This window comes from Nerophis lumbriciformis, linkage group LG22, assembly GCF_033978685.3.
Source record: "Nerophis lumbriciformis linkage group LG22, RoL_Nlum_v2.1, whole genome shotgun sequence".
NCBI lineage: Eukaryota > Metazoa > Chordata > Actinopteri > Syngnathiformes > Syngnathidae > Nerophis > Nerophis lumbriciformis.
Genome location: NC_084569.2, coordinates 14086524 through 14106695, shown reverse-complemented (window position 1 = coordinate 14106695; position 20172 = coordinate 14086524). Strand labels below are relative to the sequence as shown.

Below are 20172 nucleotides of genomic sequence, written 5' to 3'. Positions count from 1 at the left end.
TAGGGCGGCGCTAAAGAGCCGCATGCGGCTCTAGAGCCGCGGATTGCCGACCCCTGGTATAGATGTAACACAATGTTCTTTAACATACAGATTTATTGTATAGTTCCAAAATAAGCTAGGAGAATAAAAAGAACCATCATACTGATCATTTCAAAACATAACATCGATGAAGGCAATATATTGAGTTTTATATTGAGCAAATTTCAACATTGATTTATCATTGATGTGTTGCCAACGGGGCATCACGGTAGTACAGGGGTTAGTGCATGTGCCTCACAATACGAAGGTCCTGAGTAGTCCTGAGTTCAGTCTCGGGCTCGGGATCTTTCTGTGTGGAGTTTGCATGTTCTCCCCGTGACTGTGTGGGTTCCCTACGGGTACTCCGGCCACTAAATTGGCCCTAGTGTGTGAATGTGAGTGTGAATGTTGTCTGTCTATCTGTGTTGGCCCTGTGATGAGGTGGCGACTTGTCCAGGGTGTACCCCGCCTTCCGCCCGAATGCAGCTGAGATAGGCTTCAGCACCCCCGCAACCCCGAACGAGGCAAGTGGTAGAAAATGGATGGATGGGTGTTGTCAACTTTTCCACAATGATGTAACTTTAAATATTATATGCAATTGACATGTTTTCAACTTTATTTCAACTATATTTTAATATCAAATGTCGAAGGAATGCCAGTGAGTAATGTTAAAAGAAAAATCAATTGTTTCTGGAGAGTGGATTTTAAGGCCCCAGGCCGTATGTTCTTTGACGAGCGACTCGCTGTGCTAAATGGAAAAGCTTTCACCACAGAGTTGGAAGAATAGAATTGTCAAAAATGAACAATTAGTATTCAGAGGGAAGTAAGGTGTCTCTGCCAACACTCTGATTGTTATATATTTGTCTTATTTGTACATCTGTATAGTCTTTTTTTTGATGTCATGCCCATGCTCTGTTCTCTTTACAGGTTATTTTCGAGAGGGATTCCTGGCAGTGCAGCACGCTGTGGACAAAGCCATCATGCGCTCTTACAACAGAACTGCCGCCAACAATCTACTGGGAAAGACCCAAGTGGTGCTCTCCCGGTTTCCTTACCCTGCCTTCATATATGACGTCTTCATTCTGGCTATTCAGAACCAACTGCCCCTGTTGCTGGTGCTCAGCTTCACATACACGTCCCTCAACATAGTCCGAGCCGTGGTGCAGGAGAAGGAAAGGAAGCTGAAGGTTTGTGCGTGTGTGTATGAGCTTTGTGGTTTTAGTGATGAATTTATGGGATTAAAAGTGTTTTTGATGTTGTTGTTTTATGGCTCAGGAGTACATGAGAATGATGGGACTCAGCAACTGGCTCCACTGGACAGCTTGGTTCCTCATGTTCTTCCTGTTCATCTCCATCTCAGTCTTTTTTGTCACCTTGCTCCTTTGCATCAAGGTGAGTTTGGATTGTGAGGGTTCAAAAATTTCTGACACTATAATTTCAAGGTACCATATCAAACTGTTTTGGAACATTTTTAAATGTGCCTCAGAATTCCCACAATAGAGTTTTTGAAGCGTACCGCTCAGAATCTAGCCTGAAGACTGATACATATGGCGGAGGACACAAATGCTAATTAACAGGCTGTAGGGCATGGCTATTCAACTGGCGACACGGGGGCTAATTCGGCCCTGAAATGACACCATACAGGCCCCCTGGGTTCTGTTCAAAACTTGGGAGACAGACATTATTGCAGAAAATTCCTTAAACACTTGAGTGCTCCTGTTGTGTAGAGGAACTTGGACCACTGTAAACACATTAGCAGGTCTTAGTAGCATTGACATTTTAACCTTGCTAGCAAATATAAAAGTGTTTTTCAACCTCTGTGCCGCAGCACACTATTGTGCCGTGAGATATAGTCTGGTACAGAGCCCCTAAAGGGACATGGGGGAAAAAAAATTGTAATATTTTTTATTTTTATTTTTATTTTTATTTTTATTTTTTAGTTTTTTTTTCTCGTGCACACGAGAAACTTTTTATAAAGTTATATAAAAAATAAATTTATAATTTTTTTGTTTTTGTTTTTAGCAAACTATCTAGTGCGCACGAGAAAGTTTATAAAAAAAAATTATAATATTTCTTTTATAAAAATTATTTAAAAAATGTAGCATTGACATTTAAACCTCGCTAGCAAATATAAAAGTGTTTTTCAACCACTGTGCCGCAGCACACTATTGTGCCGTGAGATATAGTCTGGTACAGAGCCCCTAAAGGGACATGGGGGGGACATTTTTTAAAATATTTTTTATTTTTTATTTTTTATTTTTATTTTATTTTTTATTTTTTATTTTTTTTTCTCGTGCACACGAGAAACTTTTTATAAAGTTATATAAAAAATAAATTTATAATTTTTTTGTTTTTGTTTTTAGCAAACTATCTAGTGCGCATGAGAAAGTTTATAAAAAAAAATTATAATATTTTTTTTATAAAAATTATTTAAAAAATGTAGCATTGACATTTAAACCTCGCTAGCAAATATAAAAGTGTTTTTCAACCACTGTGCCGCAGCACACTATTGTGCCATGAAATATAGTCTGGTACGGAGCCCCTAAAGGGACATGGAGGAAAAAAATGTGTAATAATTTTAATTTTTTATTTTATTTTTTTTTAGACATGTATCTCGTGCGCACGAGAAACTTTTTATTAAGTTATATAAAAAATACATTTAGAATTTTTTTTGTTTGTTTTTAGCAAACTATCTCGTGCGCACGAAAAAGTTTATAAAAAAAAATTATAATATTTTTTTAATAAAAATTATAAAAAAATGTTTTTCCCCCATGTCCCTTTAGGGGCTCCGTAGTCTGGTGTTCCGTGGGAGATTATGTAATTTCACCTAATTGGGTTAAAAACATTTTTTGCAAACCAGTAATTATAATTTGCAAATAATGTGCCGTTGTTGAGTGTCTGTGCTGTCTAGAGATTGGCAGAGTAACCGTGTAATACTCTTTCATATTAGTAGGTGGCAGCAGGTAGCTAATTGGTTTGTAGATGTCGGTAACATGTTTTGTCGTGATCACAATATGCAGACAACAGCGGGAGGCAGCGTGCAGGTAAAAAGGTGTCTAATGCTTAAACCAAAAATAACAAAAGCCGAGTGGCGCTAAGAAAAGGCATTGAAGCTTAGGGATGGCCATGCAAAACAAAACTAAAACAAAATGCTGGATGACAGCAAAGACTTACAGCGCGTACATTCGTACATGACATGACAATCAACAATGTCCACACAAAGAAGGATAAAAACAACTTAAATAGTCTTCCATCCATTCATTTTCTACCGCTTGTCCCTTTTGGGGTAGCGGGGGGTCGCTGGTGCCTATCTCAGCTGCATTCGGGCGGGAGGCGGTGTACACAAGTCACCACCTCATTAAATAGTCTTGATTGCTAAAACAAAGCAGGTGCGGGGAATAGCGCTTAAAGGAAGACATGAAACTGCTACAGGAAAATACCAACAAAACAGGAAAAGCTACCAAAATAGGAGCGTAAGACAAGAACTAAAGCACTACACATAGGAAAAACACCTAAACCTCAAAATAAGTCACGGCGTGATGTAAGTGACAGTACACCTACTTTGAGACAAGAGCTATAGTGATGCATGGTTCATTATGGTTTGAATTCATATCCAGCAATTGTGAGAACGACTTTTTAACTGTCAATATCAGCTGCTGAGTTACATTTTTTTTTAACATTTTCTGCTCGCGATGTGCCTCTGGATTTTTTCAATGAATAAAATGTGCCATGGCTCAAAAAAGGTTGAAAAACACTGATATAAAACACTGGGGTCCAGACTTGTGATTTACATAACCGAGGTGTTCCTCAAGGGACCCCTTTAAGTCCTGTCATTTTTGGCACATACCGTATTTTTCGGAGTATAAGTCACTCCGGAGTATAAGTCGCACCGGCCGAAAATGCATAATAAAGAAGGAAAAAAAACATATATAAGTCGCATTTTTGGGGGGAAATTTATTTGATAAAACCCAACACCAAGAATAGACATTTGAAAGGCAATTTAAAATAAAGAATAGTGAACAGGCTGAATAAGTGTACGTTATATGAGGCATAAATAACCAACTGAGAACGTGCCTCGTATGTTAACGTAACATATTATGGTAAGAGTCATTCAAATAACTATAACATATAGAACATGCTATACGTTTACCAAACAATCTGTCACTCCTAATCGCTAAATCCCATGAAATCTTATACGTCTATATGTCCTCTTACGTGAATGAGCTAAATAATATTATTTGATATTTTACGGTAATGTGTTGGCCCTGTGATGAGGTGGCGACTTGTCCAGGGTGTACCTCGCCTTCCGCCCGATTGTAGCTGAGATAGGCTCCAGCGGCCCCCGCGACCCCGAAGGGAATACGCGGTAGAAAATGGATGGATTGATGGATGGACGGTAATGTGTTAATAATTTCACACATAAGTCGCTCCTGAGTATAAGTCGCACCCCCGGCCAAACTATGAAAAAAACTGCGACTTATAGTCCGAAAAATACGGTACCCCTTTTTTCTGTAATGGGACGTATGTAACTAAGGTGTTGCTGTAGCTTGTTTACTTCAGATGCAGTCAGTAGTCATTTGTTTAACTTCTTTAGTTGTACTAGTAGTGTTCCTCAATGTTCCATTTTAGGTCCTCTCTTCTTCATCATTTGGGCTATTCATCTCAGTTCAAAAACTTCTGAGACTCACATTTTAGCAGCAGATGATTAAAAACTCAAGAGTGCTGTCATAGATGATCTGTGACTTGTTTAAAAACAGCAGAGCGCTCCTGTAACTCCAGATCAAAGGAACATCAAATGCAAACAGTAGAAGATGCTAGTTTCCAGAATATACAAACAATTTAGTTGACTATCCCTGCTGTAGGGTTATGAAATATTGTTATAACATCAGTTACTGTAATACATATTGCACGGCCACAAACGCATACGGGAATACATTTCAGTCCATTTGACTGTGGGATGCATTGTGGTTGTCTGTGACCATGTCTGTTAAAAGCTGTTGTAATGGATTAGTTACTAATGTCTGCAACTTTGTGTTGCATTGTTGTAGGTAAGCCCAAATGGAGCAGTGCTGAGTTACAGCGACCCCACGTTGGTGTTTGTCTTTCTTCTTGTCTTCACTGTGGCCACCATCAACTTCAGCTTCATGATCAGTGCCTTCTTTTCACGAGGTATGTTTTCTGATCTTCGTATCTTTCATTTTTTTACATTTTTAGGTTGTCTTTTTTTCGGCCAGATGCTTGACCGCATACTATGAACAAGGTGACACTAGAAATGTAGTTCTCATTGAAAGCGCCTGTAAAATCTTAGATGCCCCCGAAATGCCTGCAAATGAGAAAACCACACTGCAACAGTGCTTAAAGTTTCTACTCTGAGACTCTAATCTGAGGCCTTTAAACCATGCATACTTAAGCCTGGTAACAGTCCCAAAAATCTGTGATCGGTCAGCTTTTGCCGAGGAGGTTCCCTAAGCACAGGAGAGCAAGCGTTTTGAAATGCACAAATTATTAATGAGAGAAAGCAACAGTGAGTGAACATTTGCATGCAAACTAATACTGTGTACCTAATATCTCGGTGCGCTCCAGAAATAATTACTGACTGTCGTTTTTCAGCTTGTGTTGTTGTTGTCATGATCCGTTTTGTTATGTTAGTTTTGGACTCCATGAGTTCCTGTTTTTGTGCACCCTTGTTTGTTTTAGTTACCATGGTTACTTATAATTTCCACCTGTCGCCCGCTCACCTGCTTCCCGAGCACTAATCAGAGGCATTAGTTAAACCTGCCTTTGCCGGTCAGTCGGCCTGGCGTCATTATTTGCTTCATGCAACCTGCTACGTAAGTTGTTTGTTTCATGCCAAAGTTACGTGATTATTTCTTGTCCATAGTCCATGCTAAGTGTTAGCTTTAGCTTCGAGTGCGATCAGCATACTTGCCAACCTTGAGACCTCCGATTTTGGGAGGTGGGGGGAGGGGGGTGGGCGTGGTCGGGGTGGGACGGGGGCGTGGTTGGGGGCATGGTTGGGGGCGTGGCTAAAAGGGTAGGAGTATATTTACAGGTAGAATTCACCAAGTCAAGTATTTCATATATATATAGATATATATATATATCTATATATATAAGAAATACTTGACGTTCAGTGAATTCTAGCTATATATGTGTATGTATATATATATATATATATATATATATAAAATAAATACTTGAATTTCAGTGTTCATTTATTTACACATATACACACACATAACACTCATCTACTCATTGTTGAGTTAAGGGTTGAATTGTCCATCCTTGTTCTATTCTCTGTCACTATTTTTCGAACCATGCTGAACACCCTCTCTGAAGATGCATTGCTGTGTGGCACGCACAAAAATGCTTTTATCAAATGCACTAGATGGCAGTATTGTCCTGTTTAAGAGTGTCACAACATTGCTGTTTACGGCAGACGAACTAGGACGTTAATGAAACTGCCTAACAATAAACCCACATAAGAAACCAAGAACTCGCCCTCCATCATTCTACAGTTATAACGTGATTGGGCAGGTATGCTGTTTATATTGTGGGTTAGCGGAATTTCGGTCCGCCTGAATTTCGGGAGATTTTCGGGAGAAAATTTGTCCCGGGAGGTTTACGGGAGAGGCGCGGAATTTCGGGAGTCTCCCGGAAAATCCGGGAGGGTTGGCAAGTATGGCGATCAGGCACGTTGTTCTGTTGGCTCGTTTTCTGTTTTTTGTACCTCTTTGAGTTTTGATAATTAAATCCTGTTCCTACCTGCACACCATGTCCAGAGTAAGCTGCGAAAACCCCGTCGTGACAGTTGTTGTGTTCAGAAGAAGTCACACAAAGTACGACGCTCTTTTAAAATTTTATTGCCAATTTTCTGCTAACAACAGGTTAAATTCCGACACATTCTTATTTCCTGCGCAAGCGTCTTTTTCTCTCACACACACTTCCTCATTCTCCGCCAATCACCTTTCAGGCACGCATGGCCATAACTACCATTGAGGACACCGAGGTCATGTCCTCTGTATTTTTGTAAGTGATTAAAAGAAGATGATATTTGCGTAGGACATTGTGTGGGCTGTACATCACATGGGGTAGATAATCCTCTCCAATATACGATCTTTGGTCATGCACAGCCTGCTACAACTCCAGACAATGTAACGCATTGAAGTCCACTTTTACTTTGAACATCATCTGATCCAAAATGGGCTGTCAACATAACGTTAACATTAAAGTAACACTGACGTAAGTAATTATCACATGTAAGTCAGGTGATTGTTCTGTTCAGATATCAAGACATCCACGCTCTAAATGCAAAACATCCGTTGAGGGTCCTGTTTGAAATTATTGGATGGCAAATGACTTCATATTAAATTGAAAGAAAATGAGAACAAATTTCCCAGCTGCATTTATGGTGGCTCTCGTGGCACGGGTTATTCGTATTTGTTTTGCAAGGCAAAAGTTCTTAGTTCCAAATCCCTGTCGTTGTTGAGGTTGTAGCAAGGTTTTTAAATTAATATTTTAAGGATGTTGATGATGATTGTTTAATACGCTAAACTTGAGCGTATTAATAAAAAAAGGGGGATTGTTACAAAATCATGCTGATTGTCAATCAATCAATCAATGTTTATTTATATAGCCCTAAATCACAAGTGTCTCAAAGGGCTGCACAAGCCACAACGACATCCTCGGTACAGAGCCCACATAAGGGCCAGGAAAAACTCACCCCAGTGAGACATCGATGTGAATGACTATGAGAAACCTTGGAGAGGACCGCATATGTGGATAACCCCCCCCCCCCCTCTAGGGGAGACCGAATGCAGTGGATGTCGAGTGGGTCTGACATAATATTGTGAGAGTCCAGTCCATAGTGGATCCAACATAATAGTAAGAGTCCAGTCTATAGTTGGGCCAGCAGGAGACCATCCCGAGCGGAGACGGGTCAGCAGCACAGAGATGTTCCCAACCGATGCACAGGCGAGCGGTCCACCCTGGGTCCCGACTCTGGACAGCCAGCACTTCATCCATGGCCACCGGACCTGTGTGTCTCCCCCTCCACAAGGGGGAGGGGAGCAGAGGAGAAAGGAAAAGAAACGGCAGATCAACTGGTCTAAAAAAAAGGGGGGTTATTTAAAGGCTAGAGTATACAAATGAGTTTTAAGATGGGACTTAAATGCTTCTACTGAGGTAGCATCTCTAATTGTTACCGGGAGGGCATTCCAGAGTACTGGAGCCTGAATAGAAAACGCTCTATAGCCCGCAGACTTTTTTTGGGCTCTGGGAATCACTAATAAGCCGGAGTTCTTTGAACGCAGATTTCTTGCCGGGACATATGGTACAATGCAATCGACAAGATAGGACGGAGCTAGACCGTGTAGTATTTTATACGTAAGTAGTAAAACCTTAAAGTCACTTCTTAAGTGCACAGGAAGCCAGTGCAGGTGAGCCAGTATAGGCCTAATATGATCAAACTTTCTTGTTCTTGTCAAAAGTTTAGCAGCCGCATTTTGTACCAACTGTAATCTTTTAATGCTAGACATAGGGAGACCCGAAAATAATACGTTACAGTAATCGAGATGAGACGTAACGAACGCATGAATAATGATCTCAGCGTCGCTAGTGGATAAAATAGAACAAATTTTAGCGATATTACGGAGATGAAAGAAGGCCGTTTTAGTAACACTCTTAATGTGTGACTCAAACGAGAGAGTTTGGTCGAAGATAATACCCAGATTCTTTACTGAGTCCCCTTGTGTAATTGTTTGGTTGTCAAATGTTAAGGTGGTATTATTAAATAAATACCACCTGATTGTCGGCGATGTTAGCTAATGTAACACGTAATAGTTTGACTTCAATGAAAGCTTTTGTTGTACTGGAGATTATGTTTCTCAAGGTAGGTGCTGGAATACCCATGATTTCAGCCTTTCAAAGCTCCTCTTGGAGTCCACCACTTTTTTTGACGTCTGTATTTGCCAATTCTGGTTATGGCTCTTCTCATATTAATTGCAATTTCTGTAGGTGGACCACTAATGGGAAGTTTATGATATAATAGGGGAGGTCTGGATCTGAGAAATGTAAAGAATTGTACGGAGTTTTAGATCTTTTATTTATCCCACAATGGGGAATTTGTGTGGTTGCAGAGCAGGTTTTTACAGACAGTAACAGAAGTAAAACATAATGAAAAACTAAACTCGAGTAATAAATGATCAATGATGCATATTGCGCACTAACGTTTACACTATGTATGGATAACAAAAACAAAAAAAACACTATCTGAACACCCGTCATGCACACCATAAATAAAGCAAATGACAGTAATCAAGTATTACGGTGGATTTGTTTTGTAGTCGTCCTCTTAAAGAGAGTTTTCATGGCGTGGAATTCATTCATTACGTAAAATGATACGTGCACAAAAGTACTAGTTTGTTAAGCGAAATGTTTGGCCGTACGTTAACCGAGACAGTGTACAAAAACCGTGGCATACTTTTTTTGTCAGACACCAAATCAATATGTACAAAAACCCACGTATTGCTGAGAATAATACAACTCAGCATTGCATTGACTTGTATTTGCTAAACTATGAAATTATTTGCTAAACTCGACACAAAAAAAACCAATACATTATTTTGAACAACGGCAACCTTAATAGAGTCAATAATTGCAATCATTCAAAACCAAAAGTTTTTTGTGCCAGCTACAAATTAAATACTTAGTGGTTTAAAGAGACACACATTTTAAAGGGACTCGTTTCTATCTTACATCAAAAGTGGTCAGTGAACGCCTCGTCCAATTCAAGTAAATTTTTTTCTCTCTGGTACGCCTAGAAATAGAACGTCTGGTACATTTAGGTGCTTGACTTTCTTTGTGGAAGACAAATGGAACATTCACTGCCGACATGGACCGCTTCAAAGGTCGATGAAGTTTTCGCACGTCTTCGAAGGTACCTGCAAAGAAGGGTCTGAGAGCTTATTGGTACCTGATGAGGAAGTAGGAGTATGTCTGACAGCTGTCAGGCGATAAACTCATCGGGCAGGTACTTGCTGTTCACGCAGGCGTCATAGCGGCTATACGTGTCCCCATACTCGCCCAAGATCACCTTCCCCACCAGGACTTTGGCCAGGAACATGTGGCCGATCCAATCTGGCCTCGCCCATGTCGCGTACCGGTTGGATGTTTTAGCCGAGGTGGTAAAGTAGGAGCCGCAACCGGCTCTGGCCATGCGCGGGTTGAAGTTGTTGTAACAGATGTCATTGGCGGACTTTTGGGTGGTTCCGTGGAAGAGATAGTAGTCCAGAGGTTCCTGGGAACTGGCATGCTTTTTCTGCAGGTACAACTTGTGCCTGCAAGCACAAAACAATCCCCATCTTTAGAACATCTGGTGCTCAGTTTACGGATCTGACATGTCGAACAAAACTGAACCGAACTAAAGTACTAAAAGTACAGTCTGACCTATGGTACTTGTCCCAGTGCAGGGCTTTCTGGACAATATGGATGCTGACAATCTCCACCGTAGTCTCAGGGAGACTCTCAGGCTATGTCTACACTAAGCCGGATAACCACATAAACTAATAATGATTTAGCCTAAGCCCCGTTTCAGTCACACTAAACCATCGTTTAAGGTTGCCCTCCTTGGATAATTTTTTACACGGGTAAGTGTGCCGTCTATTTAGACATCACATAGACAAAGATTAGACCTTGTGGGGGAAAGTTCTGTGGTCAGATGAAACAAAAATTGAGCTGTTTGGCCACAATACCAAGCAATATGTTTGGAGGAGAAAAGGTGAGGCCTTTAATCCCATGAACACCATGCCCACCGTCAATCATGGTGGTGGTAGTATTATGCTCTGGGTCTGTTTTGCTGCCAATGTAACTGGTGCTTTAAATGGAACAATGTAAAAGGAGAATTACCTCCAAATTCTTCAGGACAACCTAAAATCATAAGCCCGGAGGTTGGGTCTTGGGCACAGTTTTGTGTTCCAACAGGACAATGACCCCAAACACTTGCAAAAGTGGTAAAGGAATGGCTAAATCAGGCTAGAATTAAGGTTTTAGAATGGCCTTCCCAAAGTCTTGACTTAAACGTGTGGACAATGCTGAAGAAACAAGTCCATGTCGGAAAACCAACAAATTTAGCTGAATTGCGCCAATTTTGTCAAGAGGAGTGGTCAAAAATTCAACCAGAAGCTTGCCAGAAGCTTGTGGATGGCTACCAAAAGCGCCTTATTGCAGTGAAACTTGCCAAGGGACATGTAAGCAAATATTAACATTGCTGTATGTATACTTTTGACCCAGCAGATTTGCTCACATTTTCAGTAGACCCATAATAAATTCATAAAAGCTCCAATTGTTATGATCCGCTGCCCGGATCATAGTTTGTTTGTTTTCTAGTCACATGTGTTTTCAGCACCATGAGTTTTTGTTTGTTTCAGTTGACATGACGGCAGATTGCTTACACCTGCCTCTGGTTAGTGTCCGGGATGCGCACCTCTTGCCCGGGCGCTAATCAGAGGGCTATTTAGTCTTTGCTCTGGCCTCACTCGGTCTGGCTTCCTAGTTTGTTTCCATACAACTGATAACGACTATTTTGATTCCTGCTAGCTTTTCACGCTATGCTATTTTTGCCTGCTAGTTCCCACGCTAGTCCTTTTGTTTTTTACTTTTGTGCTATGTGCACGTCTTTTGTTTGTTCCCCGTACAATTTATATTTTCAATAAATAATTTTCCTACCTGCAAGCTGTGTCCGAAGCCGTCTGCATCCTTGGGAGAACAACACCCGCATCACGATGCGACCCCGACGTTACACCATTCACTCTATCACAAAAAAATAAGAGTTGTAGAAATTATTGGAAACTCAAGACAGCCATGACATTATGTTCTTAACAAGTGTATGTAAACATATGTATATGTATATATGTACATGTGTATATGTATATATATTTATGTTTATATGTGTATATAACGTATAAATAAATTGCAATTGATTGGTAAATACAGTACGAGCTTCTCATGCATGTCAGTCACTTTTTTTTTTCTTTCTTTATGTACGACTGGAAGGCGTAGAGCTTGGATCTCGTAAGCACCAAGTGCTGTGTTTGCTATACTGGCTGCCTGTAATGAGTCAATAATTGCTGCCATTAAAACAAGATGGGAAAGAACAATAAGAAGACAAAACAAGAAGGTGTAATTTCTTTAGGAAATTGCCCGTGAATGCTAAAAAGTGCTAAAAGGAGAAATTACATTTGGGCAATATTAAGAGTAACAAGCATATAATAGCAATCCCCAGAAACAGTACAGCTGTTCCCCCTTTAATAAAATGCAGGTTTCAATTGGTAACCTATTTAAAATGCTAGAAAACAGTTGTCATAATGAGACTCAAGGTGCGATAAGTGTCTTTCTTGGCCAAGTATTGTCTCATGCGGTTTTTCGTGTGAACAGCTGCCTAAAGATGCCAACTGTAAAGCATTTGGCACAAAGGCTCCAAATGTCACAACCACAGGAGTTCCTTTAAGACTTTACAAATGGAAGCGCTAAGCGCCCTAGCAGTCTTTCGCCCTCCTCCGCTATTAAGTGTCCTGCACTCAGATTTTTTCTGACAATCCTGGAAATGCACTTCACAGCCAAAGAAGTAATCCCATTTGCCGTGCTTCAGCGTCATTCCTTTTTTTCACCGGGTGCACTCCATTTCGTGATGTGCCGTCTCACTGCATGCATTCTGTTTCATTGTCTGCCGCCCTGTAGCTTTTCCCTGAGTTTCGATTCGTCTTTTGTAACCATGACAACAAAGCAAAAATAATGTATTTTCCACATTTTTCATTGTCATCTCTTCGTGTGTCTGACAGTCATTTTGTGTCCTTTCTCACCGTCTTAACTATTTTTCTGTCCCATTCCAGCCAATGTGGCGGCAGCTGCGGGAGGATTCACGTATTTCATGAGCTATCTGCCTTATTTGTTCCTATGGCCACGCTACGACTTACTCAGCCATGCCCAGAAGGTGTCGGCTTGCCTTATCTCCAACGTGGCCATGGCCATGGGAGCACAGCTCTTAGGGATGTTTGAAGGCAAAGGTATGACTTGCTGAAGAGAGTTTTGTCAATTTCAGTACATATTTCATATGTGTTTTTCTCATCTGCAGGCACAGGGATTCAGTGGTCGAACATGTTCGATTCTGTGACGGTAGATGATGACTTCTCGCTGGCCCAGGTGATGGGCTTGTTGCTTTTCGACGCCGTACTCTACGGAATGGTGGCCTGGTACATCGAGGCAGTTTTTCCTGGAGAGTACGGCGTGCCTCTACCATCGTACTTCTTTGTATTGGTAAGTTTTGAATCTGAACCTCACACATACAATGCAGGGACACTCTGTTTTATCATTATAACAGGCATGTGATTTTTCCGCCTAAAGTCGGAATTCCGTCTTTTTTAATCTCGGGAAAAAAAAAAAATTATCTCCCGTTTTTCCGTTTTTTTTTCCGACCCTAAATCAAGATTCGAGATGTAGTTTATATTACGCCGTAGTTGATTGGTCGATATGTTCCTTGTGACCAATCAGGACATCTGTTATGAATGATGACGTTAATAACGTCATCATTCATAATGGTTATTACCGCCATTTTCCATATGTAAACGATGTCGGTTCTCGAGAGAAAGGACGCTTTACGAGTAAAAGAAATTGATAAACATGTCAAAAATAAGTTTCGATGGGACTGGATGGAAAGGGAAATCACTGATACTGTTGGGAAGAAGGAAGTTACGACTTTGTTCGGTGATTTTATTCGGAAAATCGATCGTCCCGGAAAGGTTTTGTGCACGTGGTGTCATGATAATATTGACTATGGATCACAAGGTTTCAAGGCTTTGGAAGTACATGCGAAACGCCAAAAACATATGAAACAACTTGAAGCAAGGTATGTTCTATTAATGATGTTTTCATGTCTTTAAACACTAAAATATTTTCTTCAAATGGTGCTGTCTTTGTTAATTTTAGCATGTTAAATTGGTGAAAAACCAGGAGCCTTCGTCCCCCAGACCCCCGGAAATTTTTTCAGTCTTTTTCATTGTGGTCAAATCACATGCCTGTTATAAGCTACACTATATTGCCAAAATATTTTGCCACTTGCCTTGACTCACATATGAACTTGAAGTGCCATCCCATTCCTAACCCATAGGGTTCAATAGGATGTCGGTCCAACATTTGCAGCTATTACAGCTTCAACTCTTCTGGGAAGGCTGCCCACAAGGTTGCGGAGTGTGTTTATGGGAATTTTTGACAATTTTTCCAAAAGCGCATTGGTGAGGTCACACACTGATGTTGGCCGAGAAGGCCTGGCTTTCAGTCTCCGTTCTAATTCATCCCAAAGGTGTTCTATCGGGTTCAGGTTAGGACTCTGTGCAGGCCAGTCAAGTTCATCCACACCAGACTCTGTCATCTATGTCTTTATGGACCTTGCTTTGTGCACTGGTGCACAGTCATGTTGGAAGAGGAAGGGGCTCGCTCCAAACTGTTCCCACAAGGTTGGGAGCATGAAATTGTCCAAAATGCTTTGGTATCCTGGAGCATTCAAAGTTCCTTTCACTGAACTAAGGGGCCAAACCCAACTCCTGAAAAACAACCCCACACCATAATTCCTCCTCCACCAAATTTCACACTCGGCGCAACGCAGTCCGAAATGTACCGTTCTCCTGGCAACCTCCAAACCCTGACTCGTCCATCAGATTGCCAGATGGAAAAGCATGATTCATCACTCCAGCGAACACATCTCCACTGCTCTACAGTCCAGTGGCGACGTGCTTTACACCACCGCATCCCACGCTTTGCATTGGACTTGGTGATGTATGGCTTAGATGCAGCTGCTCGACCATGGAAACCCATTCCATGAAGCTCTCTGCGTACTGTACGTGGGCTGATTGGAAGGTCACTTGAAATTTGGAGCTCTGTAGCAACTGACTGTGCAGAATGTCGACAACCTCTTTGCACTATGCGCTTTAGCATCTGCTGACCCCTCTCTGCCAGTTTACGTGGCCTACCACTTCGTGACTGAGTTGCTGTTGTTCCCAAACACTTCCATTTTCTTATGATAAAGCCGACACGACTGGATTTGTTGCACAGGTGGCATCCTATGACAGTTCCACGCTGGAAATCACTGAGCTCTTGAGAGCGGCCCATTCTTTCACAAATGTTTGAAGAAACAGTCTCCATGCCTAAGTGCTTGATTGTATACACCTGTGGCCGGGCCAAGTGATTAGGACACCTGATTCTGCTCATTTGGATGGGTGGCCAAATACTTTTGGCAATATAGTGTATGTAAGAGCAGCTGACATACAATATGATACAATGAGAGTCAAATAAAAGTTAATGAAATTACCGATTTTCAGGACCTCCACTAACTGGGTATGGATCGAGACACACAATATAGAGTAATAATGTGTTATCTCGATGCCTCTAATTACATAGATTTTGGTGGGTGTGAGATAATGACTTTTGCTACACAATTCAATGTCTTTATATCCGCAGCCTTCCTACTGGTGCAGCAGCCCTCGCATGGCTCTGCTAAATGAGAAAGAGGAAGAAGAGGATGCAGAAAAGGCCCTCAAAGGGGAGTTTATCGAGGAGGAGCCGAGCGGGATAGTCTCCGGGGTCAAGATTAAACACCTCGCCAAGGTCAGGCACAGGAAGCACATGTGACGCAGTGGAACGGTTGTGAATATTTTGCTCTCTTTTGTTTGACAGGAGTTCAGAGTGGGCAACAAAACCCGTCAAGCCGTGCGAGATCTCACGCTGAACATGTTTGAGGGGCAGATCACGGTGCTGTTAGGACACAACGGTGCTGGGAAGACCACCACACTGTCCATGTTGACAGGTGGGCCATCTTTATTATGACACACAATGTATTTCATTCAGAGTCAATTGAAACGCCATTGTCTGTGTGTTTCCATAGGATATTAGAAAATTATGTTTCACCACAATCTTTCCTGCAGTTTTTACCGATATTTCCGGACTATAAACTGTTACTTTATTCTCAGGTTAGGCTTTTCATGGCCCGAACCAGATTTTGTTTGTGGCCCCATTTCGGTCTTTAAAATGACTCTGATAACACACTGCACCCTAGTAAATATTGCAAAAAAGAGTCGTTCCTCTCCACAAGTTTGCGGTTTGTCGAGGTGACTATTACGTTGTTATTTCATTTCAAGAGTGCTTTCTAAATGTAAAAAAATATTACTTTTTTATGCTCTAGTTTTCAATCAATGTCAATCAATCAATGTTTACTTATATAGCCCGAAATCACGAGTGTCTCAAAAAGCTGCACAAGCCACAAAGACATCCTCAGCTCAAATCCCACATCAGGGCAAGAAAAAACTCAGCCCAGTGGGATGACAATGAGTTTTAAAAATATTCTGTTTGAGAAAGTAAACGGAATGGAAATCCACCATCGTGTGCCGAAGAAGAAGACTTGCGGCTTACAGACTCGTGCGTCCAGTATATGTACAAAATATAATTCGGTTAGATGGGTGCGGCTCTATAGCCTGGAAAAGACGGTAAAAACACAACATGTGGAACAGTTATTTACTACATTTTAAGTAACTCCAAACAGAATAACATATTTTTAGTAGAGATGTCCGATAATGGCTTTTTTGCCGATATCCGATATTCCGATATTGTCCAACTCTTAATTACCGATACCGATATCAACCGATACCGATATATACAGTCGTGGAATTAACACATTATTATGCCTAATTTTGTTGTGATGCCCCGCTGGATGCATTAAACAATGTAACAAGGTTTTCCAAAATAAATCAACTCAAGTTGTGGAAAAAATGCCAACATGGCACTGGCATATTTGTTATTGAAGTCACAAAGTGCATTATTGGTGGGCGGGGTTGGGGGGCGGGGGTGTATATTGTAGCATCCTGGAATAGATAGTGCTGCAAGGGATTCTGGGTATTTGTTCTGCTGTGTTTATGTTGTGTTACGGTGCGGATGTTCCCCCGAAATCTGTTGTCATTCTTATTTGGTGTGGGTTGGGAGGGGGGGGGGGGGGTAGCGGGGGTGTATATTGTAGCATCCCGGAATAGTTAGTGCTGCAAGGGATTCTGGATGTTTGTTCTGTTGTGTTTATGTTGTGTTACGGTGCGGATGTTCTCCCGAAATCTGTTTGTCATTCATGTTTGGTGTGGGTTCACTGTGTGGCGCATATTTGTAACAGTGTTAAAGTTGTTTATACGGCCACCCTCAGTGTGACCTGTATGGCTGTTGACCAAGTATGCCTTGCATCCACTTGTGTGTGAAAAAAGTCGTAGATATTAAGCGACTGGGCTGGCACGCAAAGGAAGTGCCTTTAACGTTAATTGGCGCTCTGTACTGCCCGCCCCACGTCCATGTATACAGCGGCGTTTTAAAATGTCATAAATTTTACTTTATGAAACCGATACCGATAATTTTGAAACCGATACCGATGATTTCCAATATTACATTTTAAGGCATTTATCGGCCGATAATATCAGCAGTCCGATATTATCGGACATCCCTAATTTTTAGGATAAAATCAATCAGAATCTACACACTGCAGCAGAATGACAGTTACTCAGCCTCCTTTGTCTCCTCAGGCCTGTTTCCACCAACGAGTGGGAGGGCCTACATCAACGGTTACGACATCTGCCAGGACATGGCGCTGATCCGACGCAGTCTTGGACTCTGCCCCCAGCACGACGTTCTGTTTGATAATCTGACCGTGAGAGAGCACCTGCTTTTCTATGGACAGGTACCACACAAGGCTGTGACATCCTCATCAAGCAGGCTTAATTGCTGGGATAAAAGTGTGCATATCTTTCTTAAAAACAGCTAAAAGGTTACTCCAAAGAGAAGATTGCAGAGGAGGTGGACAGAATTATTCGCATACTTCACCTTGAAGACAAGCGGAACGCTCGCTCTAAGACTTTGTCAGGTGGCATGAAGAGAAAACTCTCCATTGGCATCGCCCTCATTGGAGACTCCAAGGTTCGGATCTTAATAATCACAACTTTCTTTTTTCCCTTCCATTCATTGTGCCTCTTTTAAATTAAGGTGGTGATGTTAGACGAGCCCACATCGGGCATGGATCCGTCGGCGAGACGCGCCACGTGGGATCTTCTGCAGGGCGAGAAAAGCAGTCGCACCATCCTGCTCACAACACACTTCATGGACGAGGCCGATCTGCTCGGAGACCGCATCGCCATCATGGCCGGAGGAGAGCTGCAGTGCTGCGGGTCGCCACTTTTCCTGAAGAACAAATATGGTGAGAGCACAATATGATTTGATATCACAATATGAGGCTTGCTTTTGTTCTAAATATGTCCTGATATTTGACATAGAGGTGTCTACACAGCAAATGTACTCGTGTGACGCAAATAAAAATGATATGGCTCTTATAAAACCAGAACAATATCTAATGTTTCTTCTGCCAATAAAGTCTATCTATTAGGGATGAGGCCTCTTGATGCGAAGGCATTTATTTATACATAATATTTTTATTCTAAGTTTCTAATTATTCATATTGACTGGGGTGAGTAATTAACTGTAGAAAGTACCAGATGTGTGAATAACGCCTGTCTATCTAAAGTTAAAGTTAAAGTACCAATGATTGTCACACGCACACTAGGTGTGGTGAAATTTGTCCTCTGCATTTGACCCATCCCCTTGTTCACCTCCTGGGAGGTGAGGGGAGCAGTGGGCAGCAGCGGTGCCGCGCCCGGGAATCATTTTTGGTGATTTAAGCCGGGGTTTGAACTCACAACCTACCGATCTCAGGGCGGACACTCTAACCACTAGGCCACTGAGTGTGTTTTAGGGATAAAGCGTTTGAGATGCGAGGCCTTAATTTGTGCATCATTATTTTTGTTCCTCTTCAAACTGCTTTGCAAATGTCCGTGGGCCAAATCCGGCCCACCACCAACGTTCCCTCTAAGGTGCGCGCCTGCGCAATTGCGCACCGCTCACGCGTCCTCTGCGCACAGCAAATTAATGCCGCGCAGAAAATCCCATCTGAACTTTAAACAAAATAAACACATTACAGTTTATTCTGTATGATTTTGCAATGCAACTCTGTGAGTCACAGGTGACAACAAGAGTGGCCCCAATGAATAAAACAATCTTTGTCAACACAGTTCAATTATCGTCTGTCGAGACACTTTACGGACAGGAATTCCATCAATCACTTTATTGAGCAAAACTGTTTGTAACCACACCAAAAACATGAGTAAAAAAAACTTTTATCTATAAAAACTGGTAATTTTCTGCCATACAAACCAGGCTTAAACCAACGTTATCATCCGTCGTTTCAACAGAAGCCGCTCGCTCTCTTACCTGCACCAACACAAGCACTCATGGCACTTAGCCAGTGCTGCGTTTAAGGCCACTCAAAAAGTCGGACAACCCCAACGCCACACAATGTGTAAATGCCAGGTTGTAACACTCTGACTCCACAATCAGATGTGTGCTTATTTTACTGCCATTTATTAAGAATGTTAATCTAAGGATATTATTCATGAAATATTGTCACTAGATTTCATAAATGCTAATAAAAAGATGTATTTTACAGACAGAAAATTACAGGAACTAAATGTAATCTCTGAAAGGGGTAACATTTCTTTTAAAGGCAGGACCCGCAGCCAGACATACAATACTAGCACATAGGTCATGAAAAACATGTTTTTTTGTTATTGTCATTGTAAGAGGGCAAAATCACTTATATCAGAAAATTATTTTAATAAAACATTTAAATTGTTATGATGTCAGGTTTGGGACAGGTGTGACGCTGGTTTGGCCACAGTGTGCACGTCTGATGTTGCTCACATGTGCTCCACTGAATGCTCAGGGAGTTTGTGCGTTTGCTCACACACATGAAAAATTAGAGGGAACATTGCCCTCCACATCATTTTATATGACCCGCGAAAGCCTGGAAATAGTATCCATTAAGTACTTTATCTTTTCTCACTAAATGTAGAGCCATTCTTTCCTTTTTCACAGAAAACTACATGTACTACATGCAATTGCATATATTTATAACTTGAATATTATCTAATAATGCATCAAATACTATATCGTCATTCATTCCAATTTTTTTGGTCGAAATATGTTTTGACTTGTCCAGGGTGTAGCTGGGATAGGCTCCAGCACGCCCCG

The 20172-nt window shown here is 41.4% G+C and overlaps 1 protein-coding gene across 1 annotated transcript in view; it reads left to right on the top strand.

The window, feature by feature from the left end:
* abca3b (ATP-binding cassette, sub-family A (ABC1), member 3b) overlaps window positions 1-20172 on the top strand; it is a 110097-nt gene that overhangs the window by 48887 nt on the left and 41038 nt on the right. The window contains exons 6-15 of the mRNA XM_061974175.2: window positions 946-1205; window positions 1294-1410; window positions 5067-5187; window positions 12906-13079; window positions 13148-13329; window positions 15526-15672; window positions 15742-15871; window positions 17619-17773; window positions 17854-18009; window positions 18076-18286. Coding sequence (XP_061830159.1) covers window positions 946-1205; window positions 1294-1410; window positions 5067-5187; window positions 12906-13079; window positions 13148-13329; window positions 15526-15672; window positions 15742-15871; window positions 17619-17773; window positions 17854-18009; window positions 18076-18286 — 1653 coding nt within the window. The remainder of the gene's footprint in view (window positions 1-945; window positions 1206-1293; window positions 1411-5066; window positions 5188-12905; window positions 13080-13147; window positions 13330-15525; window positions 15673-15741; window positions 15872-17618; window positions 17774-17853; window positions 18010-18075; window positions 18287-20172) is intronic.